A 22,768-nucleotide genomic window follows, 5' to 3' on the forward strand; every position below is an offset into this window, starting at 1 on the left:
GTAAGATGTTGTGTGATGGGATAAAGTGAGGTGAGTGACACAGAAATCGTCAGGCCAAGGTAGACTGTAACTGGCCACCTTGCTTGGTCAGTACATTGACACCAGCACAGTTGATCTTGCAGCACAGAGGGTCACTGATTGACTAACAGGCAGGCAACATATGCATGGATATTCTTGACAAACAAAAGACTTATGTCTCAGGCAGAGCAAATCTAGATGGCGTGATGCTTCATCACACTGCTCAGACTGACTGACAAGTTTAAACTTACATTTGTTTATTTCTGCAAGTTTCCATTAAGATTTTCAAACCACAGTTGACTTCAGGTAACCCATACCACAGAGTTTGGGAGGACTTCTGTGCAAAGTCAGCACTGAACATGTAGGGACAGGATGAAAAGGGCACTATGGTTGCTGGCTCTTGGCAAATCCTGGCCATGAACTCCTAGCCTCAGTTGGTCTAATGAGACCCTTTTCATGCCTCAACTGGTGCTGACTGTCAAGTAAGTCTGTTTAGAAATGCTCTTCCTGCCTGTAGGGGCCTCCATTTAGACTAGACTTCTCATCTTACTGAGGCATGCTGATTGGCATCTGCGAGAATGATGATTCAATCTCCTTGCTTTTGTTTCTTCTTTTTTTTTTTTTTGTTCCCTCAAAACAGCTCTTCTTGGTAACGGTCACCAAGCACTAGCATAAACAGTGGAAGACTCAGGAGAGCATGGGGGAGTGTGCTGTTAGCGATGTCTGGATTCAGCAGACGTCTGATTCTACAACATTTTTCAAGGGTTTTTAAATAATTGGGAAAAACCACAAACAGCGCCTGTGGTGTGCACTTCTGCCCTTGGTTTCTAGACTGAGGCGTGATTGCATATGTTCTCAGTTCGGGCACACTGAACTCATTAATTTCTCCACTAGTCTTTTTACAATTTTTTTTCTCCTCTTTGAAGTGGAGCATTGCACAGATAAGATTGCTTTAAATCAGACCATAAATATCAAACTTACGAAAACCCATACTGACGGTGGCGAACTTTGCCACATTTGTGTCTGTCCAGCTGTAAAATATAGTTAAATAGAATTATGGAGTTAAAGAGTAAGCTATAAATGTCTCCCTCCATTTTCTTTCCTCCCCACCCTGTGCTGCATTCCTGTGTTTAAACCATTTGACTAATTGATTTCTGGATCACTTTTCCCTACATATGAGGTTACATGTGGTCTTCATCACAGTATCTGACTCTCTGTAGGCATCACAAGTAATACAGTATATTCCATAGTGCTTTGAAAAGGTCACCTCTTTTACTACGATACATCTTTTTCTTCTCTGACCACCATTGACCACTGTAATATCTGTTTCCATAGCAATTCTTTGGTCCTTCTGGAGTAGAAACATAGGGTACTGTGGGAATTTTGACTAAGGATGTATACTAATTAGAAAGTGATAAAGAATGAGGAAATAGTATTCGCTTTGGCAATTGAATAATTCCATGTTTAAGAGAAGGAATTTGAATGTCCTCCCATTGTATTGTATGACTCAAAGTATTGAAAAAAAGGGCTAGCCAAGGGCACGGTAGCTAACCACTCTACATTTACGCTAATATATGTTGGGAAGGGAACAGGTGCTTTACATTGGTAAACTTGTCCTGACCATGTTGGCAGTGTATTGCCATCTATATTTATCAGAGGGACAGCCTAATGAGCTTTATGTTTAGGGTTCAGATAAGGGGAGGGTAGAGGATCTTTATTTAGACATAACTCTAGTTTATTTGTAAATTCTGATATGGCTGTCATTTAAAAATGATGTAAAGATGGTTGAGAGACGCAGGTCAGTAGTAGAAGCTCAGCATGCGTGAAGTTTTTAGGTTCAAGTAATGAGGGGGAAAAGTGCAGTAACTATGAGGTAGAGGGGGAATGTGGTAGTTTCAACAGGAATGGCCCTTATAGAATGATGTGTTTGAATGCTTGGCACTACTACAAGCTGTGGCCTTGTTGGAGGAAGTGTCGCTGTAGGAACAGGCTTTGAGGTCTCATATGCTCCAGTGTGGCTCACGGTTGTTTCTGCTGCCTGAGGATCAAGGTGTGGAACTCTCAGCTCCTTCTCCAGCACCAGGTCTGCCTCTATCCCACCATGCTTCTTGTCATAATGATACTGGACTGAAACTGTAAGCCAGCCCCAGTTAAATGTTTTCCTTTTATAAGAATTGCAGTGGCCACGGTGTCTCTTCACTGCAATAAAAACCTTAACTAAGAAAGTACATTTTCAATATTTGGGCCTATTAGATAACTCATTATGTATGCAGAACATGTCATCAAATTTTACAACCTGACTTGAGACCCAGGATCCACGTGGTCAAAGAAGAGAACTGATTCCCTCAAATTATCATTTGACCTCTGTGTATGTTCAAAGCACATATTAATGCACACACAAGCGTGTACTCACACGCACACAAGAATGCACTCACATACACAAATACAAACAAACATAATAATAAAAGAATTTAAATGATGCTAAAAAATCTTTACTTTTTGAGATTTGATTTTGGCTTAACTTATAAACAAAAGGGTTTATTATTATTTCTGCTTTCGTTTGAGGCAGAGTTTCATTTCGTAAGTAGCCCTAGGTAGCTGAGAACCCATTATGCCAACTAGGCTGGTCTCAATATTGTGGTGGTCTTTCTGCTTCTGCCTCTCATGTTTCTAGGAGAGCAGGCACATATAATCATGCCAGAAGGAAAGTTCTAATTTATACAAAGAACCACAAAGACTGATAGGACCATCTCTTCAGCACTGTATCCTCACGCCACCATCACTTGCAGTGTTACTGCAGCAGGCATTGGAGATGAAACAAAATGACATAAATAACGACTCCTCTTAGACCCTGTGACCTCTTAGACAACTGAGAATGTCAGTCATTTGTGGGTAACTGGAGAAAAGCCATCATCCCTGATTGTAAAAGTGTGAAATGGCTTTGGGATCCCAAAGAAACGCTCTAGCTCAAGAGTGTCACCAGAAACTTTCTACCTTGTCTTGAAGCAAGAATAGAACTTTTGAGTTAAATGGTGATCTTAGGAGAGGTGGGTCACATTGAGGACTTCCTGCATGTGCTGGACTGTCTGTGCTGCTTGTTTGACAGTGCTGTGTATGCTGTTGGGGAAGGCCAGGTCATGGAACCTCTAGGTACCATTCCAAGAAACAGAAATTAATGCAAAAAAGAAATAGAGTTTCAGATATAGTGACCACTGGCCAGCATGATCCAGCCAGTGAGAAGTAAGTGACGACTTCTCTCTGGCTGGAACTGTTTTCAAAGCACAACTCCCTGAGATAGCTCAACTCGAGTTTCATAGAAATGAATTCATCTTGTAGGGCTCAGAGAAAGGGTAGATACTCCATGCAGCTCTAAAGAGCCCTGTGGAGAAGAATGTACAAAGTGCAGTATACTTCAGGAAGAAGATACATGGGATGGATGTCCAGGGCACCCCCATACTCACGTTTGGAACAATGTCACAGACAAAGCCTGGTCTAATCCTTCTAATTGCTTCCCTAGATTCAGGAGAAGACAGGCAGGCACCAGGCAGCCCTCAGCAGATCCCCCAGGCTGGGAGCTGCCCTGACAAGTAGCAAGCAGACTAAACACCAATTCTCTCCTTCTCTCCCAAGTCCTTCTATCTCAGAGACTTCAGTTACTTACAGCTTTATGGTACAGCCATGACTGGAAAGCTAATCACTAAATACTCCCTTTTGTCACCGCAGAAAAGATATACAGCCTACACTGATTATTAAGAAGGCAACTCAACAAAAAGAGCTTCCAACAGTAGCCGTACAACATAGTAGTTATCCTCTCTCTCTTTCTCTCTCTCTCTGTCTCTCCCTCCCTCCCTTTTTCTTTCTCTCCCTGTGAGTGGGTAGCATGTCCAGGTAAGGTGACGCCTTTAACTCCCTCCCTCAGTGCCTCTCTGCTGGGAACTTTTTCATCCGCCATCCTAATGATGCCCATACCACACAGGTCCTGATGCTGGTGCTGACAGACTGCTCATTAGTGCCAGGGTGCTGCAGTCAGCCGATGGCATGCCAGAGCTCCACTCCTGACACTTTTTCACAGAGCTGTCACAGAGTCATAGAGCCTGCCAGCTCTGGTTGAACTCAAGCTGTGATACCTCCAGTGCCAATTAATGCGTCAGTGTCCTGCTTGGCTGGGGAGGAGGCCTTGTCAGTGCTGACAAATCGGAAACCAGGCAAGCCAGTGGTCTAGAGAGGGTAGTGGGTGTGTGGATCAGCACACTGCCAGGAATAAGAACCCATGCTAAGGGTCACTTCACTCTCAGCAGCTTGTTGACTTCATTTTTTTTTTTTTTTCAGAAATGAGGACTATCAATCGTCCACTAGGCTTCCTCAAGCATAGGAAGAAAGACTGACTGCAGGAAGACTGTTAACATGGATAGAGAAGTTATGATGATGCAATGGATGCAGAACTTACGTTGATGTGAATACAGGTATTCATTCCATGTTCTGTTAAGGGTGAAACTCAATGGGCACACTTCTGTTCTTAGCCCTTGAGACAAATGTTCAATTCCCTGCCTGCTTTCTATTTATACACCAAGAATAAGGAGAAAGGGAATGGAAATGGCAGGAGGGAGGGATGGATTTAAAATAATAACTTTCTTTTTCTTGATCTAGAGGACCAGCATATTTTCATATAGGTTCTACTGTCCTTTCACTTACTTTAAGAAATTGTGCTTTGGAGCCACACATGATGGGCTTGAAGGCAGTAAGTGGTAGAAGATTGTCATTAAAAAGCAAGATGAAGAACATATTTCAGAAACACACATCTCATTAGAGTGATGGTGCCAAGGACCTGAGCGCATCAGGAACCCTGACATCAGAGCCACTGTTAGCCTTCTTGACTTCTGCAAAAGTTAACTTGAAGAGGGGCCTATTCTTCCAGCCTAAGTTGAGGTTCCCACTACAGCATGTTCCCTTGGAGGGACATGAGGAAAGGCTGGAAGAGCCTCTAAAGGCCAGCATTGAAATGTCCTGGAGCTTTGCCAGGTGTTTAATAGAGAAGGAACATGCCAACCCCCCCCCCCCCCCAGGCCGTGTAAATATCACGGTGAAGGAGAACCCTCAAAAGTAAGGCTGGAGCGCTGCATTGGAAGAAGAGGCATGCCCCTTTGGAGTGAGCGCAAATAGCAGTGATATACACCAAGCCAACAGTATACCCTGAGTGGTATCTAGGCCCTAGCCAGTGCACACACTGTGAAAAATGCAAGAAAAGTGAGACACAGACCCTACTCTCAAAGAACTTTTGAAATGGGGATGATATAAATGAACCAGATGTGGGACATTTCTGCAACATGGAATTCCTCAATGCCTCTTCTTTCGTCTTTCTGTGGGGTGCTCTTTGGGTGTCCTAGGTGAGGATTTAGTGGCCAAGAGTTCTAATGGAAAAAAAAGTGGTGAAATAGGTGTCCTTAGAAGACTCTATCAGGGCTCAGGGGCTCTTGGTGGCAAAGGTGTAAAAAGTCTACAGGTTCTTGACTGGACTCAAACCTTTACCTGAGCTTAAAATAGATTGCCAGGTATGTGACAATGTAGGAATCCCAACTGTTCCTCTAAAGCCCTGATCCCTCAATTAAATATGATGCCAGGACTATGAGAACACTTGCCTGTAGAGAGTGGGGTGGCCTACTTTGAGTGTGTTCAGGATATATTAAAAAGAGAACACTTGCGCAAACAGACAAAACTCTGAGGATAAGATAGTGTTAAAGCACATTCTTTCTCTCCTAACTACACACAAAGGATGAAGCACAGGGTCCCAAGCAGGGAGCATCCTCAGAAGAGTCCCTGGCTTCTCTGACAGTGCACAAGCACATACTAGCCCTCATAAGGACTTTAGCTTGGGTTTTTCATGGAGTTAGACACAGCTCTTTCCTGTGAGGACATGAAACGGTAACTTTTCCTCCTGAAAAGACAAGGGCCCATGCAAGTACATACGATAAGTGCACATCCCAATCAGATGTGCAGGATAAGGACATTTATCTAGAAAACTGTTTACTTTCTTCTTGAACTCTAGGAGTGGTAGATCCTGAGGAGGAAATAGAAAAGGCATGACATCATAAATAACAAAGGAAAAAAAAAAAAAAACAACTTTGCAAGAAGAATGGCTGTGCCAAAAGGCAGTTTCAAAGACTGCTTTTTCTCTATCTTGCCTGTGGACATCTGGTATTTCCTGCAACTGATGAATGGCCTGGACAGCCCTCTTGACCCTTTTATCCAACAGACATCCACTCCTATATCAACATGCAGGAGCCTTCCTGAAAGGATGGTCCACATCTCTCTATTCTCTTTGCACACAGAAGGTGGCCATGGCTGGAAGTACTCATTCTGAAGAGGTTATGAGATTACTGTGAGCTGCACTGGATGACTCCTGACAGACAAAAACCAGGATTTTTCAAAAGTGCCCTAAACCAGCAGCTAAGTCTAGAGGGAGAAAATGGGATGAAGTCATCAGATTGCCCCAAGTGCCTGAACTAGGTATTCTTTGGGGAAAGTTTAATGTCTATGTAAGAATGATTTGACTGAGACATGATCTGTTTCAGCGCTGGGACAAAAGATGACAACTGCTCACTGTCTTTGGTGATTCAGCAAAGGTGCCCATCATTCCTCCAGGAGCCCCAAGCCTGCCCTAGTTTATTTAAAATAAGCACTTTCTTAGAAACATTTAGTATGTACAGATGAAGGCCTGACTGCTAAGGGTCTCTAGATTCAGCTCAGATTTGGTGGCAGCTCAATGACATCTCTGATCTCTAAAGAATCATCACTAGGAACACTGTTCCCTAGTAAGTCTTGAGGTGATTAGCTTCAGCTTGGCATATCTCGTCAGTCTGAAAGTGGGACGGCTCATCTAGGCCCCAGATCTGGACAAAGCTGTTCATCTAAATTACTCTAATCTGCAGGTAGATTCTGATCAGCCTACTCCTCTCCCCTTGATCCATCTTCTGTTTCCATAGCAGCTAAAACCTCAGGAAAGTGGCAGCATCTGGCCCAGGCTCAGGTGAAAATCTCCCAGGGAAGAGAATTAACTTGATGGTCACAAAAGGAAGAACAAAGGACCCCAGAACACAGCAGAACACGCATCAAATTAAAGGGAAGTAGGGAGGGGTGGAAAGGAGGGGGTAGAAGAAGAAAATGAAATTAAGTCAGAATATTTAAGAGATCTAAGAGAAATTGGAAAAACCAAAAAGTGTAGGGAAGGCATCGGCATAACAGGGTTCGGCAGAAGAAGGTATGTGGAGCAGAAAGGAAGGAAAACATCAAGACAAAGAGAAAGAACTTGCTGGCCAGATGTGGGGCTGAGAAACAAGAGACAGAGTCTCTTGGCATCGGTAAAGAAAGTCTACCCCAGCTGATAAATGTTCTTCAGTTTCAAAAGGCAGACTGGCCCAGCATCTGACAGCACTGGGGACTCAGTGGAATTAAGCTGTGATGAATGGGGGGTAAGGACTTGAAAAGCCTGTGCATTTAGGTAGCCCTGCCTTTACAAGTGTCTCAGGTCCATTCTCCATCACTCATGATCTCATGCACAGCTGAGGCCTCCTCCCAGACTTGAACTAGTTCGTACACAAGGTCATTTGGAAAGAAAAAATTGGCCAAAATGTAAGCAATTCTCTCTCTCTCTTGTCCTTTTTTCCCCCAGTGGCAGCATCAGGAATGATGGCCAAACAGCTCCCCAGAGTTCAGGACAAGTATAGCTGAACTTGCCACACTTCTGAGACCGTCTATCATGGTGCACTGTACTGTCAGAAGGGAAAGTCTGTATTTGAGGCTGTTATAGTTCAACACTGTTTTTTGTTTGTTTGTTTGTTTTTTAAATGGGTGGTTGTGGAATCACTACTACTTTTGAGAATGGGGCTCTTAAGTTTCAGTGAAGAACATGCCGGAAACAGGCAATCCTTTGTCATTTGGGCTCTGCTGTGAAAAAAAAAAAAAGATAGTCTGCCTGGTCCAGTAAGTTATGACCCCTCTGGAGACAGTCTACATTCAACAATGAACTGTGTTGATGTAAAGGGTCAGCCCCATTATCTCAGTAGAAGACAAAACAGAAGGGCCATTATACTTCAGAAATCCTACCCAGCCATTAGAGTATTTCCATAGACCACATCACAGCTCACCTTCTCCTTCTCCCCAAACTTGCTTCCTTCCTTTTGCCTCTACAGAAGCTGATCCCAAGAGCAACCCTAATACATTTCTTTTACTTTATGTTCTTCAAAGTCTACTGTGGGGGCCACACAGCCTGTAACAAGCAAATAACCTCCACTAGGGTTCCTTTCGAATCCTTAACTTTGCTCTACCTAGCAATATACATGCCTTCATCAATCCATATATGCATATGCTTAAATGCATATGTAATTACATACATACCTTAGACATCAGCCACTGATCAGCAACAAAACTGAGGACTTTCATCAGTGCCGTTGCTCCAGTGTTACTATTTCTTAACTAAAGTCCTTGTCATTCTATCAATGTATACTACTCAGTTTTCTCAACCTTAACCAGTACTTTTTACACCTGTCTCATGAGAATATGAGTTCACAAGAACAGAAATTTGTTAGTTTGGGATTATGGCTAATTTCCCCAGTTCCTAGAACAGTCTGGATGATTGCATTTTCTATAAATATTTGGCAATGAATAAAGTAATATTATGTTCTTTGATAACAAATAAAAGCTATCTTAATGATAAGTGACACCCTGTCACTTCCTAAAGGTTTCAAAGCACAAATCACTCAGTTTGGTCTTCATAACATCTGAACATTTTGGCAACGTAAATTTTGCAATTTAGCCATGCATTATGGTATACTTGTTATCTAGGAAATATCAGAGAAAGGCAACAGGGAAACCACAAAAACAGCTAATGACTAGATTTTTGGCAATGCTGCACAGGCACAGATCAGGGAAATTTCTTGTTAGAAATATGGCATTTAGAGCTCTCATCTGTCCTTATGTGTTTGTATTTCCTATCTCTTCAACCACCAGCTGTACAATGTCACCAACACAGCCCTTCCATCATTACAGTTGATGTGAGACGTTCACACAGAATGTCCTCACCACCCTTCCACCTAGACTCAAGAGGAATTCCTCTCCATGAGATTGCAAACAGATGTGCAGATACAACCTTCCAAGAGTATCACAGCTGTGGCCACTCTGCGTCGAACAACAATCATATCTACACAGTTACGAGTTGAAGTTACTGATCAGGCTCCCGGAAGCTTAAAGCCCCTTGGAATCAGTACTCAGCACAGCACCCTCCCATTTGTGGCAAACAAGATGGCTATTATGTCTCGTGACTGCTGCTCTTACCTTTGGGGGAAATATGTCTCCAGGTTACTGTAGGCTCCGGTCTGCCTGTGGCTATGCACGTGAGGCTGATATTGTTCCCTTCGTTAATCGAGATGTCTGAAGAAATCTCTACAATTTTGGGAGATACTGTGAAGACAAAACAGGGAAAAGCAAAATAAAAATCCCGCTGATGGATCTCTTTGTTGTCTTAAAGTAAAAACTGACAGAATAACTGAAAGAAGGAAATGTATGGGCTATATTTGCAAATAATATAAAAAATAGAAACAATACCTTAAACATGAAAAAACATCTTACCTTGAATTTAGCTTCCAGTTTAAACACAAAGACAGAGTCTGGAGGGTAAACTCGACTGCAATGCTGCAGTAACTCTTCCTCCAACTATACTTCTGTCTCTACTTGCACCTCCCCGCCCTGACTCCTCCAACACGGGTCCATGAGTCATTCTTCTTATTGAATCCAGAAGTGGCTTTATGTAATGCAGTTCTGATTATAGCACATCTCCATCCAAATAGCTTGGATTCTCCCTGTTGCCTACCTGAGATAACCATGCTCTCTAGGCCAACATATAAGGTCACTCAAAAAGAATCAAGCATCAACTATTTTCCCCCAGGAATCTCAAGTGGACTCCATTTCCATTCACCCATGCTTTGTCTCCAACACACCATGCTCTTTCTGGTCATCATAAAGGATCTATACTCTTTCTTACATTCTTTGTACATAATCCTTTAAGTCCCAGGTCTTTGTTATTTTCCTTGCCATCTACCTGTCAGTCAACTCAAATTTAGTATTGCTTATTCACTTGTGTTTCCAGAACATACTAGATATCACAACCGGGCACTCTTATCAGTGAGATGATATGATATGAGATATGATATGATATGATATGATATGATATGATATAATATGATATAACACTTGACCCCTCCCCTGCAAAGAAGAGAACGGTCTTCCAAATGCCTAAAGTTGGGGTGGACTCTTGCATCCATGGCTTCTGTTTTCGAGACTGTTTTCCCTTTGAAAGCTGTATGCTGTTGTGCTATTGCTACTGTACTTCACAGAAGAATCTCCCTGCAGTCTGGCCAAGCCACAACTAAGTAGCCTATCTCATGCTGGAACCTATGACTGAAGCTCGTTCTTGCTTTAAATCTGAGCCTACTTCTGTACGGTCAGCTTTACCACAAACAATGTAAAAATTGGATTCTCCATGTGGTCACTCATTTGTCTAATCTGTCAATTGGTCTGTACTTCAAGCAGATGAAGTGACAATGTCATTTATTGAGCTCCCAAAGTCTAATCATAGATTTATTCTGGTACATTATATCTCTTTCCTTGGAGTCACTCGTTCACTCATCTGTGATTTGCTGACAGCCTGAGCCTGAGCTATGCCTTCCTCACCTAGGTATCCACAGCAGAAGTCCAACAAATATTTATAGCATCCATACACATGCCTGACCTTTTTCTCTGCAAAAGGGATATGATGAAAGTATGTCCTCCGGGCTTTCTTCCTTGTTCTCCCTTCTCCATCATTTTCTTGCATTCACATCCTGTACTCCATCCATGCAGTATACTCATGGCTCACAATCATGTGCTGTGTTTTGTTCCCTTATCTCCTGTTCTCATTGCTGTGTGTGCTCACATGCTTCTGTCTGACGGTGCCTACGACATGCATCCATTTGGATGAACTTCTACCCCTTATGTTTCAATAGAAGGTTTTAAAAAAGAACCTTTTCAACATTTAATTTTACATTTTCATGCATACAGTGTCTTTCATACAGTAAACAAAACTGATCATTTCTAGACTTAAATCCACCTGGAACTTTAAGCAAAGAGGTTGTGTGTGCATGTGTGTGTGTGTGTCTGTGTGTATCCCTATCCGTCTGTTCATCGCTATACATTAAGATAGAAATAAATAATAAGTAAGACAGAAATAAAGTGGGATGGGACACTCACTGCTCCACAATCTAGGACATTTAGAATCTAACACTGTAATTTGAAGGCTGATCATTAAAAGTCAGAATGTCCCTCTCAAGAAGAAAGGCAGTTGAAATGTTAGTGACTAAGCATCTGATTAGCAGACTCCATGACATAGGCATTTCTAAATTTCTTAGTTCTACTACAGAACTCTTGAAGAAGAAAAAACTCATGTATTTTACTCGCAGAGCTTTAAGGGAACTGCACTGTTCCCTTCAGGTGACCCAACCCAGCTGCCTAGTCCCCAGCTCCTGCCCAGTTTTGGCACCACACAGCCTTGCTTGCTTCCTGCAGCACAGGCTGCCTGCAGAGTGTCTGCACTGGCCTTGCAGGCATTGCTTCAACTGTTCAGGTAAGTAATTTATTGATCTGTAAAGCACTCTGAGATTCTCTGCAAGGGATTATGTCACGCCAACGCCATGCAATAAAATAAAAAATGATGGACTTTGTGAACACAGGGTGATTTAGGGGTTGTCGTTGGAAGTGTACGTAAAGTACATTTTAAGTGAAAATCAGACTGGGTAATGAATTATTCTTGCTTTGGAAGGGCTGACTGGGAGTTCATTTTCCTGGCTTCCTACATGATAGCTAATCTGCTAATCATACACTAGAGAACAATGGACAGTCCCCAAGTGGCATGGAAGGTGGAGTGGGCCAGCACTGTCAGCACAGTAAGTATATTAAATGAGACAATCACACCCCGTGATTGGAAGAATCATCTAGAATCGTCTCCTCCCTTACCCTTGCCATTTACAACTGGAAAGTATCCAACTTATAAGGAAAACGTTGGAGAAGTGCTTGCCACCTTTCCCAGCGAGCCTACCAGCAGAGTTTGAAGGAGGCAAACTGCCCTGGGATAGATCCAAAGGAGAATCCATGCTCGGTATGGGGCTCAGGTGACAACAGGCACAACCACAGTCATAAGAGCTAAATCAGGGTGTGCAGATGTTCTGAGATGGAAAGTATCTTTTCTAGGTGGCAACTTACAGCACCACTGTCAGCTTTAAGATTAAATTAGAGGCTCAAAGCAACCATTGACATGAGGACTTGATTTCTATCCTCAGCAACTCCCTGAAAAAAATTAAATTGAGCTAGCATTGAAACACTATGATTTTAGCTAATTCCTGCTCATAAGAAAGACTTGGGTAAGTAAGATAGGCTCCCTGTATTTCACACTGTTTCCATGGATACTTTCTGTACCTTACTTCCCTTAATGCAGGCTGTTAGAAACATATGAGAATTGCTTTGTTTGCTTGCATTTATTCACTTAACCATTCATTCATTCTCTTGTCAATATATATGAGTCATTTTCCATAAGCCAGTATTTGTGCTAAGCACTAAGAACATAAAGTCCTTTTCCCTAAGGATAACGTGATCTAAAGATATAAAAACAGACAGAGGAATCTAATCCTTTGATTTATCATGACACAGAAGCATTCATCAAATGTTATGAGAACACAGAAGTTAGATGACAAAACTTGACTGCGTGGCTGTTGCATGACCCTTTTCAGACAAGTGATAACTTTGTCAAATTTTAGGGGATGAGTAATTATCAGGTCTGGGGAGAAGAGGAGGAGAGGCTTGTTAAGCAAAAAGGGTGAAATAAAGAAAGCACCATTAGTGAGACTTTGTGCCTAGATATAATCAACTATTATTGGAAGAGATTTCTTTTCAAAGGCTGTGCCAAAGGCACCAGGTGCTTGTGAATACATAGTCTACACACAATTTAATAGTAGGTATTTTATGACATGCAATAATATACGAGCCTAGTTAGCTCTCCAAGTACTTTCAATTTGTTTGGGGAAACAATGCAGTCAAAACATTTCATTGAGTTGAATGATGAAGTAAAATGGACCAGAAAATTGTGTGTGGCTGGGAAATGAAGGACACATGTGATAAGTGCTACAAGCTAGAAGAAGGGATGACCATAGTGAGTAGGAGTGTGGAAGATGGTTTCACATCTCATTAGCATCTGCTTTGGATAACAATAAACAAGAAAGAACCATGAACAGAAATGCAAGAGGGGCCGCATCACAGATCAGAAATATACTGGCATTGATGAGGGAGCAAAAATCCATGGGATACATGAAAATGCAATGTCTACCATCAGGAAGTGGTGTCCTGTGAGGCTTGAGATCCCAGTTCTGCAAGGCCACCTTCCTCATCTACAGAGAGGAACCAGTAATTCTGTAGATTCAGGTATTTATGCAACTCTTCTGAGGACTTAAAAGACAACTTTCTTTAATGACCTGCTAACAGTTCCTGGTAACATAAGACATTCAATAAATGAGTTTTATGCTGCATGTGGTTGGCAAACTTGTGTGTAGTGTCAACACAGAATAGACAGTCAATAAATTTCATAAGGATCAATGAAAATGGAATACAAGATCAATGAGGTAACAGGGAACCAGATTGTGGAACAGCCTGAAGAGCTAGGCCTTGGATTGTTAACTTCAATAGGCTACGGAAAGTATTTGATTTGTTTTTGAAAAAAAAAATAGAATGCCATAATTAAAAAATTTTATTTTAGGAAAATCTGCTAACCATGTGTCAGAGTGGAACTGGGAGAAATTGGAATTAGCGAAATCTATCTACATGAGTGATATTCAAAGCCTGGATTGAAATGTTGGCTCTGCAGAGATAGAAGGAGAGGGCGGGTTGGTGAACAGTGCCAGAGAACACACATGGGACCTAGTGATGGCCTGAAAGGGGAGCTTAGTGGAGCAACTGGCACCATTACTTAGATTCATCCTGATTTGCATATGCTGATGGGAAAGATACTGGGGGAAAACAGGAGGACAGCCAGGCAGGAGCATCCTGTTGCCAGTTGGAGTTACACGACCAAAGGTCCAAGAGCACAGCTGAAAGGTAAACCGGGAGGGCTGAGAGCAGGAGCCACAAATTAAATCTGCCTCACGAAAGGTTGTCATTTTCTGCACTTGTGTGTATTTGACGACTGATGGCTTTTAAGGTCTGAATCTGAAATATACCAATTACGTAAACAGAAAGACTAAGAAGTATTGAGGATATATTTAGGAAGAGAGACAGAAGTCAGGTGAAGCATACTCCGAGGATAAAACTCCAGATTTAATACATTTTATTAAGGTTTCATTTGGCTATTACTGAATTCTAATTCAAATATGTAAATAATTAAATAAGGTAATTATTAAAACAATATTCTGAGGAAATTTCCTATTCCTGGTTTAGCTTACAGTGCCCAGGTGTTGAGTTTTAATAATTATGTCATTAATAAATAGCAATTTGCTGTTTTTAGCACACAGTAGATATCCTATTAAATCCAAATTAAGATGCTTTATTAAGCACTGCGCAGACCTGTGGGGCTGAGAATGCCCATAAATGTCTCAGCCAGGTACTTCCAGGACGCCTGCAGATCTATGCCTCCCAGATGGCTTCCACTGCTGCCAGAGGAATCTTTGCTCACTAGTGAAGGTCTGGGATGCCCAACGCTACTCGGGACAGTTTTCAAGGCTGTGATCTCAGTGCAGCTGTGTCCTAGTAATTTCTCAATCTACAGTATTAAAAGACCAAATCTAGGATACTGGCAACTTTTTTAGCTTACAGATCTCAGAGAGACACTCCAGGCCATGATAAGGCCCCTATGTAAATTGTGCAACATAGATGGGGAAGGTGTTAAAGAAGCAGCCACTGTACACCTGGCAAATCCTACTGAGAAGCTGCTTTACATAAGAATGGATCCCAGAGACCCTCCTCTTTGTCTGCTGCCTCCTCCAGTCCTAAAACACCCCCAAATTTTCCTGATCCAAAGATCCCCCCAGGATTTCCACTTTTTCTTCATATGGCTTATCTGTTCGATCCTCTATATCCCAATTCCTCAAAGAGGTCTTCCTCCACCACCTTTTATAAGATTAAGGTCTCCACACTGGATTAATTGTGGCATAACTCTTGGCTTTTCATTTACATTGGAGTGCTGGAGGATTGAGTCCACTGCCTTCGGCATGATGGGTAATCACTCTACCACAGAGCTACACTCTCTGTCTGGCCTCGTCTAAAGGAAATGGAAGCTCTGCTGGTGGTCTGGTTCACTGAGTTTCGCAGTGCATGCCATCATGTCCGGCAAACTTCACATTCCACAGATAAGCTTTGAGTGAATGGGTGTTTTTGCAAGGCTGAAAGGTTATGTGAACACACAGAAGTTTGTGCATATACTCAAGATCTATGTAGTGCACACAGCAATGATAGTCACCAGTTTTCAGTATCACACACACACACACACACACACACATTCACATTGACACACAATTTTTCCCCGCATTAACCCAGTGAATAGATGCTATCTCTAAAGCAACCCATCATGATGGATTTAAAGTGTTTCCTGTGACACAGGGATTTTACCACTGACATCAATAAACTCCAGGTAAATAGGGACTCCTATTCACTTGATTATTTCCTGTATTTTACAGATGAGAACACTGATATTTGGTAGGGGTGGACGTCTAGGAAATTGTTCAAGGACATACAACAGAAATTTACAGTGTGGCATATAAGTTTTGGTGAGAAATTTTATGGGCAAGAAAAATAAGTCCTTGGAATTGCAAGTACATATATGAAAAAATAGATTAAAAAAGAAACATGACACCTATGTTTTATACACACTGGCTGCTTGTAAAGCCCTGTTGTGCATTAGGTGCTTTGCAGTGAGTGAGTTCACTGATAATAGTTTAAGAATCCTATGAGGAATTTCTAGTATTATTACTCACAGATGAAGACAGGAAGAATTAAGTGGCTTTAGTAATTTGTTCAAGGGCAAATGCCAATCAAGGGATAAAAATGGAACATACCAGCAAGTTATGGGTGATGTCCACTGTCTGCTCTTCCCAGAGGCCAGTCTTGTAGGTTGCAGGCTCCAACCCAGAATTCCTTTGGCTTGCAAAAACATCTACCCCATATCCCCAACTACCCCACATCCTCAATCATACAGCTCCTTAATGACAGAACTATGAGCAACGGTTACTTCTCTCATCAGAATACTTCCATCATTTGTTACTATCTCACTCCTTTCTTTCATAGCTCCATAGCAACATCTGTGTGCCCATAGGGAACTTAGCAGAAGGAGCCCTTCTCAGTGCTGTGTATACTCTGTTATTCTTTAACCCACAGTGAATGGGAGGTTCCACAACACATTTTTTCCCTAACTTCACACATCTGCATACATATTGAAATCTCCTGCTTATTTCTCTCCTACTCTTATCCTATTCTCTTTCCTCTCATTCATCTTCCTTCAGAGTGAGCTGAACCAGAGATGTGGCCCTCAGAGACACTTGGATATGCAACAGCCACTGTGGCTACTACCTCCTATATGCACACAGATTCACTGGACTTGTGTTTACCTGGTGACAAAAAGGCATCAGTAAAGTTCACCTTTGTCCACTAATAGAAATCCCTATTAGGTCTGTTGTGATTGAAAACAGAAGTCCGCCATTCATTTGCTCTGTTCTCCCATTTATTCCTTTTCTTCTTTCTCCCTTTAAAGAAAAGTATCTGCATGCTCCAATGTACATTTATAAATTGTGGGATCTGTGGTACTATTTACAAAGAGAAACCCTAAGATTTATGTCAGAAGACTGGATACTAAGCTGAGACCTTCAATTTACTAGCTATATAAACTTAAATAAATCCTTCTACTAGCTAATTGCAATAATTATTTTAGTACCTTTCTTAACCCCCTCAACATACACACACACAAACTTACTTTATGGATCACAGAAAATGTGGAAATACCACATTTTAACCCTAAAATGTTATTCAAGTGTGACTTGGTAGTATTACTAAAACTCATGACCCTCTAGAGACCAACGTGAAGAGAAATTCAAACTTTGTGCGCAGGGAGATCTGCTTGATTTCAAGGTGGGGTGGTTAACACTCCTGTGCTCCCATTAGCTGATGCTAGCCAGTCCTTCAGAGGACAGAAGCATCTGTTGACTGAGGACTCAGTCCCAGCCTCAGATAGGTACAGACTCCTCCTGCCAGCAGGGAATCAATGGCTGCTGCTGCTGCAAGGAGAAGGCAGACTGTTCAGAATCCCAGATGAGGGTCTGAGGACGTGAAAGCTCCCTAATGATACAACCTCAGGCAACGGTTATTTCTTTTCATCAGAACACTCTTGTCATTTGTTACATCTCATTCTTCCTCTCTCAGCCTCTCCATATTAAAACGAAAGAAAAATCATGAAGCCCTGGGAGAAAATCCAGTGATTTATTCAGGATTAGTCATAAACCAGTGGCTCTGAAGTTTGGAATGTGTGCCTTTCAGGATCGACTGAAATGTGAAAGGAAGTTTTTATGAGCTCTGCTCTCTGACCCAGTTTAATCATTCCTGATGGAGACATAGAAGAATAAAGTAAACACCGTTCATTCATCATGCCATGCTTCCCTGGTTCTGGGTATATTAGTGTAAATTGAATTTCACAGCCCCTACCTGTAACCGTAAGTGCTCCATTATCATGGGCACCAACTACGAAATTGTTAAGAAGTGTCTCCTCATCAGCTGCTTCATGTGAGAACATAAGAGAGGGATTGCTAATCATGATACAGCCTGCCACCCGGACAGTACTGCCTGGGTTTCAGTTTCTAGAACAAATGATACAGACTTGGGGTTGAGTGGCTTACATGCCTTACACCACCATCCTGAAATGGACCAGCTCCTTAGGGACCAATTAATCAAAGGATAGAAAGATGGAGAGGGATTCCAAGGGCCACTGAGCAGCAGAAACAACTTCAAGATGCCTTGTAGAGCATCTTACTGGGTGTTCAACATGGCGGCCTCTTTGGAGATCCTCTTGGTAATGCTTCGGGCATTACTCCCACTGTGCAGAAAAGGGGCTAAAGCTCCCCCATTAAATAGCTAAGCCAAGGATGCCATGATGTAGCCAGCTAGCCACATGCAGTCTCTAGTCAGGTGTCCCGGAAAACCAACTGCCAAGTTTCCACAACCAGAAAGCCTCCAAAATTAAAATGTGCCTAACTTAAAGATGGAATCAGTTAACTTGATTAGCTACATAATTTTATAAGAAAGAGACAAAAAAAGAAAAAAAGAAACACAACAGGAAAATCTTTGTTCGCTTTATTATTCCTCATGGAAGAAATATATTATTTGTTGATCACCTAATAAGGATTATATTTTTGCCATGTATTTTTCCATTTAATTCACAACACACAAGGCTTAAAGAGCTAAGGAGATTCTACTGAAGGAGGAAAGAAGTGGCCATTGTCAGATTCCAGCTCTTCCTATAGGGTTTTAGGGATCAAAGTAAATATGTAGGTATAATTGAAAAACACTTAGTGCGCTGCTAATCACTCTACAAATGAATGCTATTGTGAGTGAGAGTGTGGAGTTCAATCAATCAGTGGTAAACAGCTTAACCATTTGCTATATAAATCCCTGAATTGGTTAGGACATCCTTACCCTGCCCTGTTATATCTTCTGACCAATCCAATGAATTTAGTATTCAGCTCAGAAATGAGGCAGACAACAATGTTTCTGATGTTCCTGCTTCTATGTTCTCCTGGAGTTCTTCACAGCCACAGTTCTGCTGTAGAAATGGAAACCCCACTGCAGGGCCCATTTAAGGTTTTTTTTGTTTGTTTTTGTTTTTTGTTTTTTTGGTCCTTTGGCATTTTGCTGATGTCCCCCTTCTCCAAAACAAGAAGGCATATCTATTTCTTGACTTCGTGTTGACCAATTCCAATTCAGGGAGGACATACAGTGATAACGGCCACTTTTTATCACATCCTAGGTGTATCTTTTGTTCATGCTCTCTAAAGGGGTTTTCTATATAAGCTCCAAATGACTGACCTAGGACTTGGATAAGACTAGATCCTATTAGGCAAACTCAGCCTTGGTGGCTCCGCCCCAGCTGGGGGTGATTTTGCATAAATTTTGTTTCTCAGAACTCAGTTCCTGCCTGTCACTTCTTCTTTCAAATTCAGGGAGATGTTAACTAAATCTTCTCTTTGGATGCTCTTGCTTCTGTTCACAAACTCACCGCAAGCAAAAAAGAACTATTTTTCCAGTACACTAGTATGTACTTCTGCTCCACCCAGGATCAAGGCTGTATCTTTATTTGTTGGTGTAAGTAAAGCGAACACGTCTATGAGAATGCATGTGTAGGCCAGCATATTGTCATGGTTATGATTCCCTCTGCTCATTCTTTTCCTGCTCTTTAAAAATGCCTAAGCGTCAAGCATTTCTCTCTCTCCTCCTACCCCGTTCAGGTCAGATGGAGGCCAACCAAGTGAAAATGGAAGCCATGTCCCCAGGTGGTCCGCTCTCAGCATTGAAGAAGTCTGTGTCTGCGCTGTCAATCAGCTGCCTTCCACCTATACACCTACACGCTTAGCTGGCTTTGTGGTGTCATTTGCACTTTAATTCCTAATTGCCTAACAGCTCTGGTAGTTAGGTACTCAACAATGGCTATAAATCTGCCTGCAGAGGGAATTATGCTGCCTGCTCTAGGAAGGTTCCCATGAACTCCTGGCTGGCTGTATCCCTAACTGCTGAAGGATGTGTGATTTCAAGAGCATTCCTATTTCCATTCTAGTACCTACAAGGTCAAGTTAGACAGAGAGGAGAATGCTTTAGGGAGGGCTTCTGCCTTCCTCCAGCAGTGCAGTGGTGATATTGCTTGTGCCAGAATGGAAACGCAAATTATATTCAGGCTCCTGTGCCAATGATCTTTGGGACCATCTTAGGCAAGTGAAGACACAGCTTATTACCTGACCTTGCCTCTAAGCCACATGGGTGGTCCCACTACTACCCAAGGTTACTTGGCAACTGGTTTTAATCTGACTTTGTGTTCTGAGTCCTATTGCCACTAAATACTTCATAAAGGTTATGGTTGGAGAGCGGATCACGGTGAAACCTCTCCCCTTAGCATGCGAGGTAAAGATGCTAGCCTGTTTATGTTGAGCTACAAGTTCTCAGTGAGAGCAGCAGCTCTGTGAATCCCCTGTGAAATGTCACAGTGCTGGAACAGAAAGGGGGTGCAGTCTTGGAAAGAAAAAAGTTTCAACATGACTTCTTGTTAATACAAAGCTTGTCAAACACATCACCTAGAAATACTGAATGTCTTTATTAGATTCTTTTATCTCCCCCCGAGATTGGAGGGACGCACCAGTTGCTTCTCGGTGGAGATGTCATCATCCAGAAACTAATTAAAGGCTACGCAGGAAGCTGGGGCACTCATACTCTGGAGAACAAAATGCATTAGCAAGCAGAGTAAAAAAAAAATTACAAGTGAACTTTATATCGAAAAGGGCAAGTTGGGAATTTGACAATAACTCTTCTTTCTTCCTCACCAGCTCACAGCAGGTAAAAGTGGGCCCATCAGGATGTCAATGAATCTTGATGCAAGGCCATCTGCTCCCCAGCATCATTCAGAAAGGGATTTCTCCTATCTGGGTACCAAGGGCTAAGGGCCACATGACCACTTACTATGGGAAATGCAATCAGATGGGTTTAAGGCCAGACGCTGCCCCTACAATTGAGACACTCGAAAGATGTGTATATCCGAACAGCATTCATTTACCTGTGCAGATGGAAGAGACTGGCCAGTCAATCCAAAACATGTAGCAGTATAGGAAAGGCAGACTGAAGCAGATGCTATACCTCATGCCAAGAAAAAGTAAACACCTATGTCCTTGTTGCCTTTAGCTGTGGAATAGGTCTTCCCCCTCTATAGTGTGAACCTTGCTATTCTACTGCTTTATGGTCAACAAAGGTCTCTAAAGGTGCCTTGGCCTCCTCTTTTATATTCCATCTGTTGATGTTTTATGTCCTTTCATGTCTCATTATTCACAGAGTTCAGAGACTGAAACTTTAAAACCTATCTTTGTCACTCAAGGACCATTACCACCTCACACTGATTCCATGGTTACCCTAGACCATGGTGTTTGAGACTTTCGTGATTCAACCTTGGTTGGTGAAGCACCTTCTGTTTTACAGACTCTTCCTTATTAACTCTGTCTTCTGTAATGTTGTTCCTCCTTTGAACCATCTTGTCTTTCAGTAGTCTTTTAATAATTATTATCTGGATGACTTGCAGTCAATGAGAGAATAAAAGCAAAAGCCTAAATGTTTGCTGGCTCTCTGAATGAAAAGAGTGTAAAACCTTTGCTCTAATAAAGAAGTCTACCCATGCTTGTGATACTTACCTCTTTACTCTTTTCTCAAGCAATTATTGACCAATGAAGACACATGAGCTAACATTCAGTAAGGGTCTTCTAAGATAGACGGGGATCCGGAGCACCATCTGAATGTAGCTAAGAGCTCAGAAATGTTTTGGCACCAACAAGCCTGAGTATAACCCTAGCTGTGGGTCTACTGTTTACTTAGCTGCCACCTAATACATACACACCGTACGTACCAAAATACTTTTCGGAATAGTAAAATATGTAACACAAATGTATCATCTTCTATGTTTTTTTTAATCTAAAGTCCAATAGCATTAAATATACTTACAAAACCATTTACTTTTGAGACAGTCACTTAACTGCTCACTATTCTTGTCTGCAATACGTTTTGTACAATATCCCATGAAAAGGGCGGCTGTGATGACTTAGATACCTCATGTAGTGCCCAGGACATGCTAAAGGACCAAACTCAGAAGCCAACATACAAACACGGTTGTTATACCTACTCCAGTTGAAACTGCTCTAACTAGAATCACACAGGTCAATGTCTATATAACCAAAGACATTGTCTATATAACCAAATGTCTATATAACCAAATGTCTATATAACCAAAGACATTGTGTCTTACCCAGTCTGAGGGCTAACTCCTTGTCCTTGTTACTAAGTCAGCATTTGCCCCTGACTTCCCTTTCCTTCCTTAGCTTGGTGTTGTCACCTGTCCTTGTTCTCCTCTTGCCTTCTTGGCCGCTCAGCAGTTTATGGCTTGGAGGTAGACATGTGTATTTCCTGACTGTGTGTCACCTCACTAACTGCTATCAGATGTACCTGCATTCAGAATTTCCTTAACATTTTAGCTGTATGTGTGTGGAACTCAGTTTTTTTTTTTTTCTCCATAAAAATGATGGCATAATAATGGCCCTTCCTGTAGGGCTTTCCTAGAGATTTAATGTGTTCACACGCATAAAGAGCTCAGAATAACAGTGAGCTCAATAATGTGTACTCGATAAAGCCAATGCATTTACAATGTCCCAAAAAGAATCCTGGATTCTTCCTCTCCCTACTCTAAAACCTCTTCCTCTCCTCGAATGCCCCTTCTTAATTAATCACACAGTTGCCAACCTAATCTCTTTGAACAAAGAAGCAGGAGTTGCCCTTAATTTCCCTCATTCCCTCGCTTTCTATGTCCAACTATTAAATCTTGTTCACGTTATTTCAAAAAATAACCCTTATCCTCCCTAAATCCCATTCTCTTCTCTCTCTAGATAATTTTCATTCCTCTGAT

General features: G+C 41.9%; 1 protein-coding gene and 1 long non-coding RNA gene across 7 annotated transcripts in view; one reads left to right on the forward strand and one right to left on the reverse strand.

Annotated features, from left to right (window-relative positions):
- The window catches only part of Ntm (neurotrimin), a 966,537-nt gene that overhangs the window by 107,186 nt on the left and 836,583 nt on the right, over positions 1-22,768 (reverse strand). For all 6 annotated transcript variants that reach the window (XM_060371216.1, XM_060371208.1, XM_060371199.1 and 3 more), the window contains exon 4: positions 9,346-9,471. In XM_060371216.1, the coding sequence (XP_060227199.1) occupies positions 9,346-9,471 (126 nt within the window). The remainder of the gene's footprint in view (positions 1-9,345; positions 9,472-22,768) is intronic.
- LOC132648782 (uncharacterized) lies at positions 4,346-9,281 on the forward strand. Its single transcript, XR_009587189.1, has 2 exons — positions 4,346-4,481; positions 9,061-9,281. It is a non-coding gene; the product is annotated as an uncharacterized LOC132648782 (long non-coding RNA).

The sequence above is a fragment of the Meriones unguiculatus genome, chromosome 1 (genome assembly GCF_030254825.1).
Source record: "Meriones unguiculatus strain TT.TT164.6M chromosome 1, Bangor_MerUng_6.1, whole genome shotgun sequence".
Lineage (NCBI taxonomy): Eukaryota > Metazoa > Chordata > Mammalia > Rodentia > Muridae > Meriones > Meriones unguiculatus.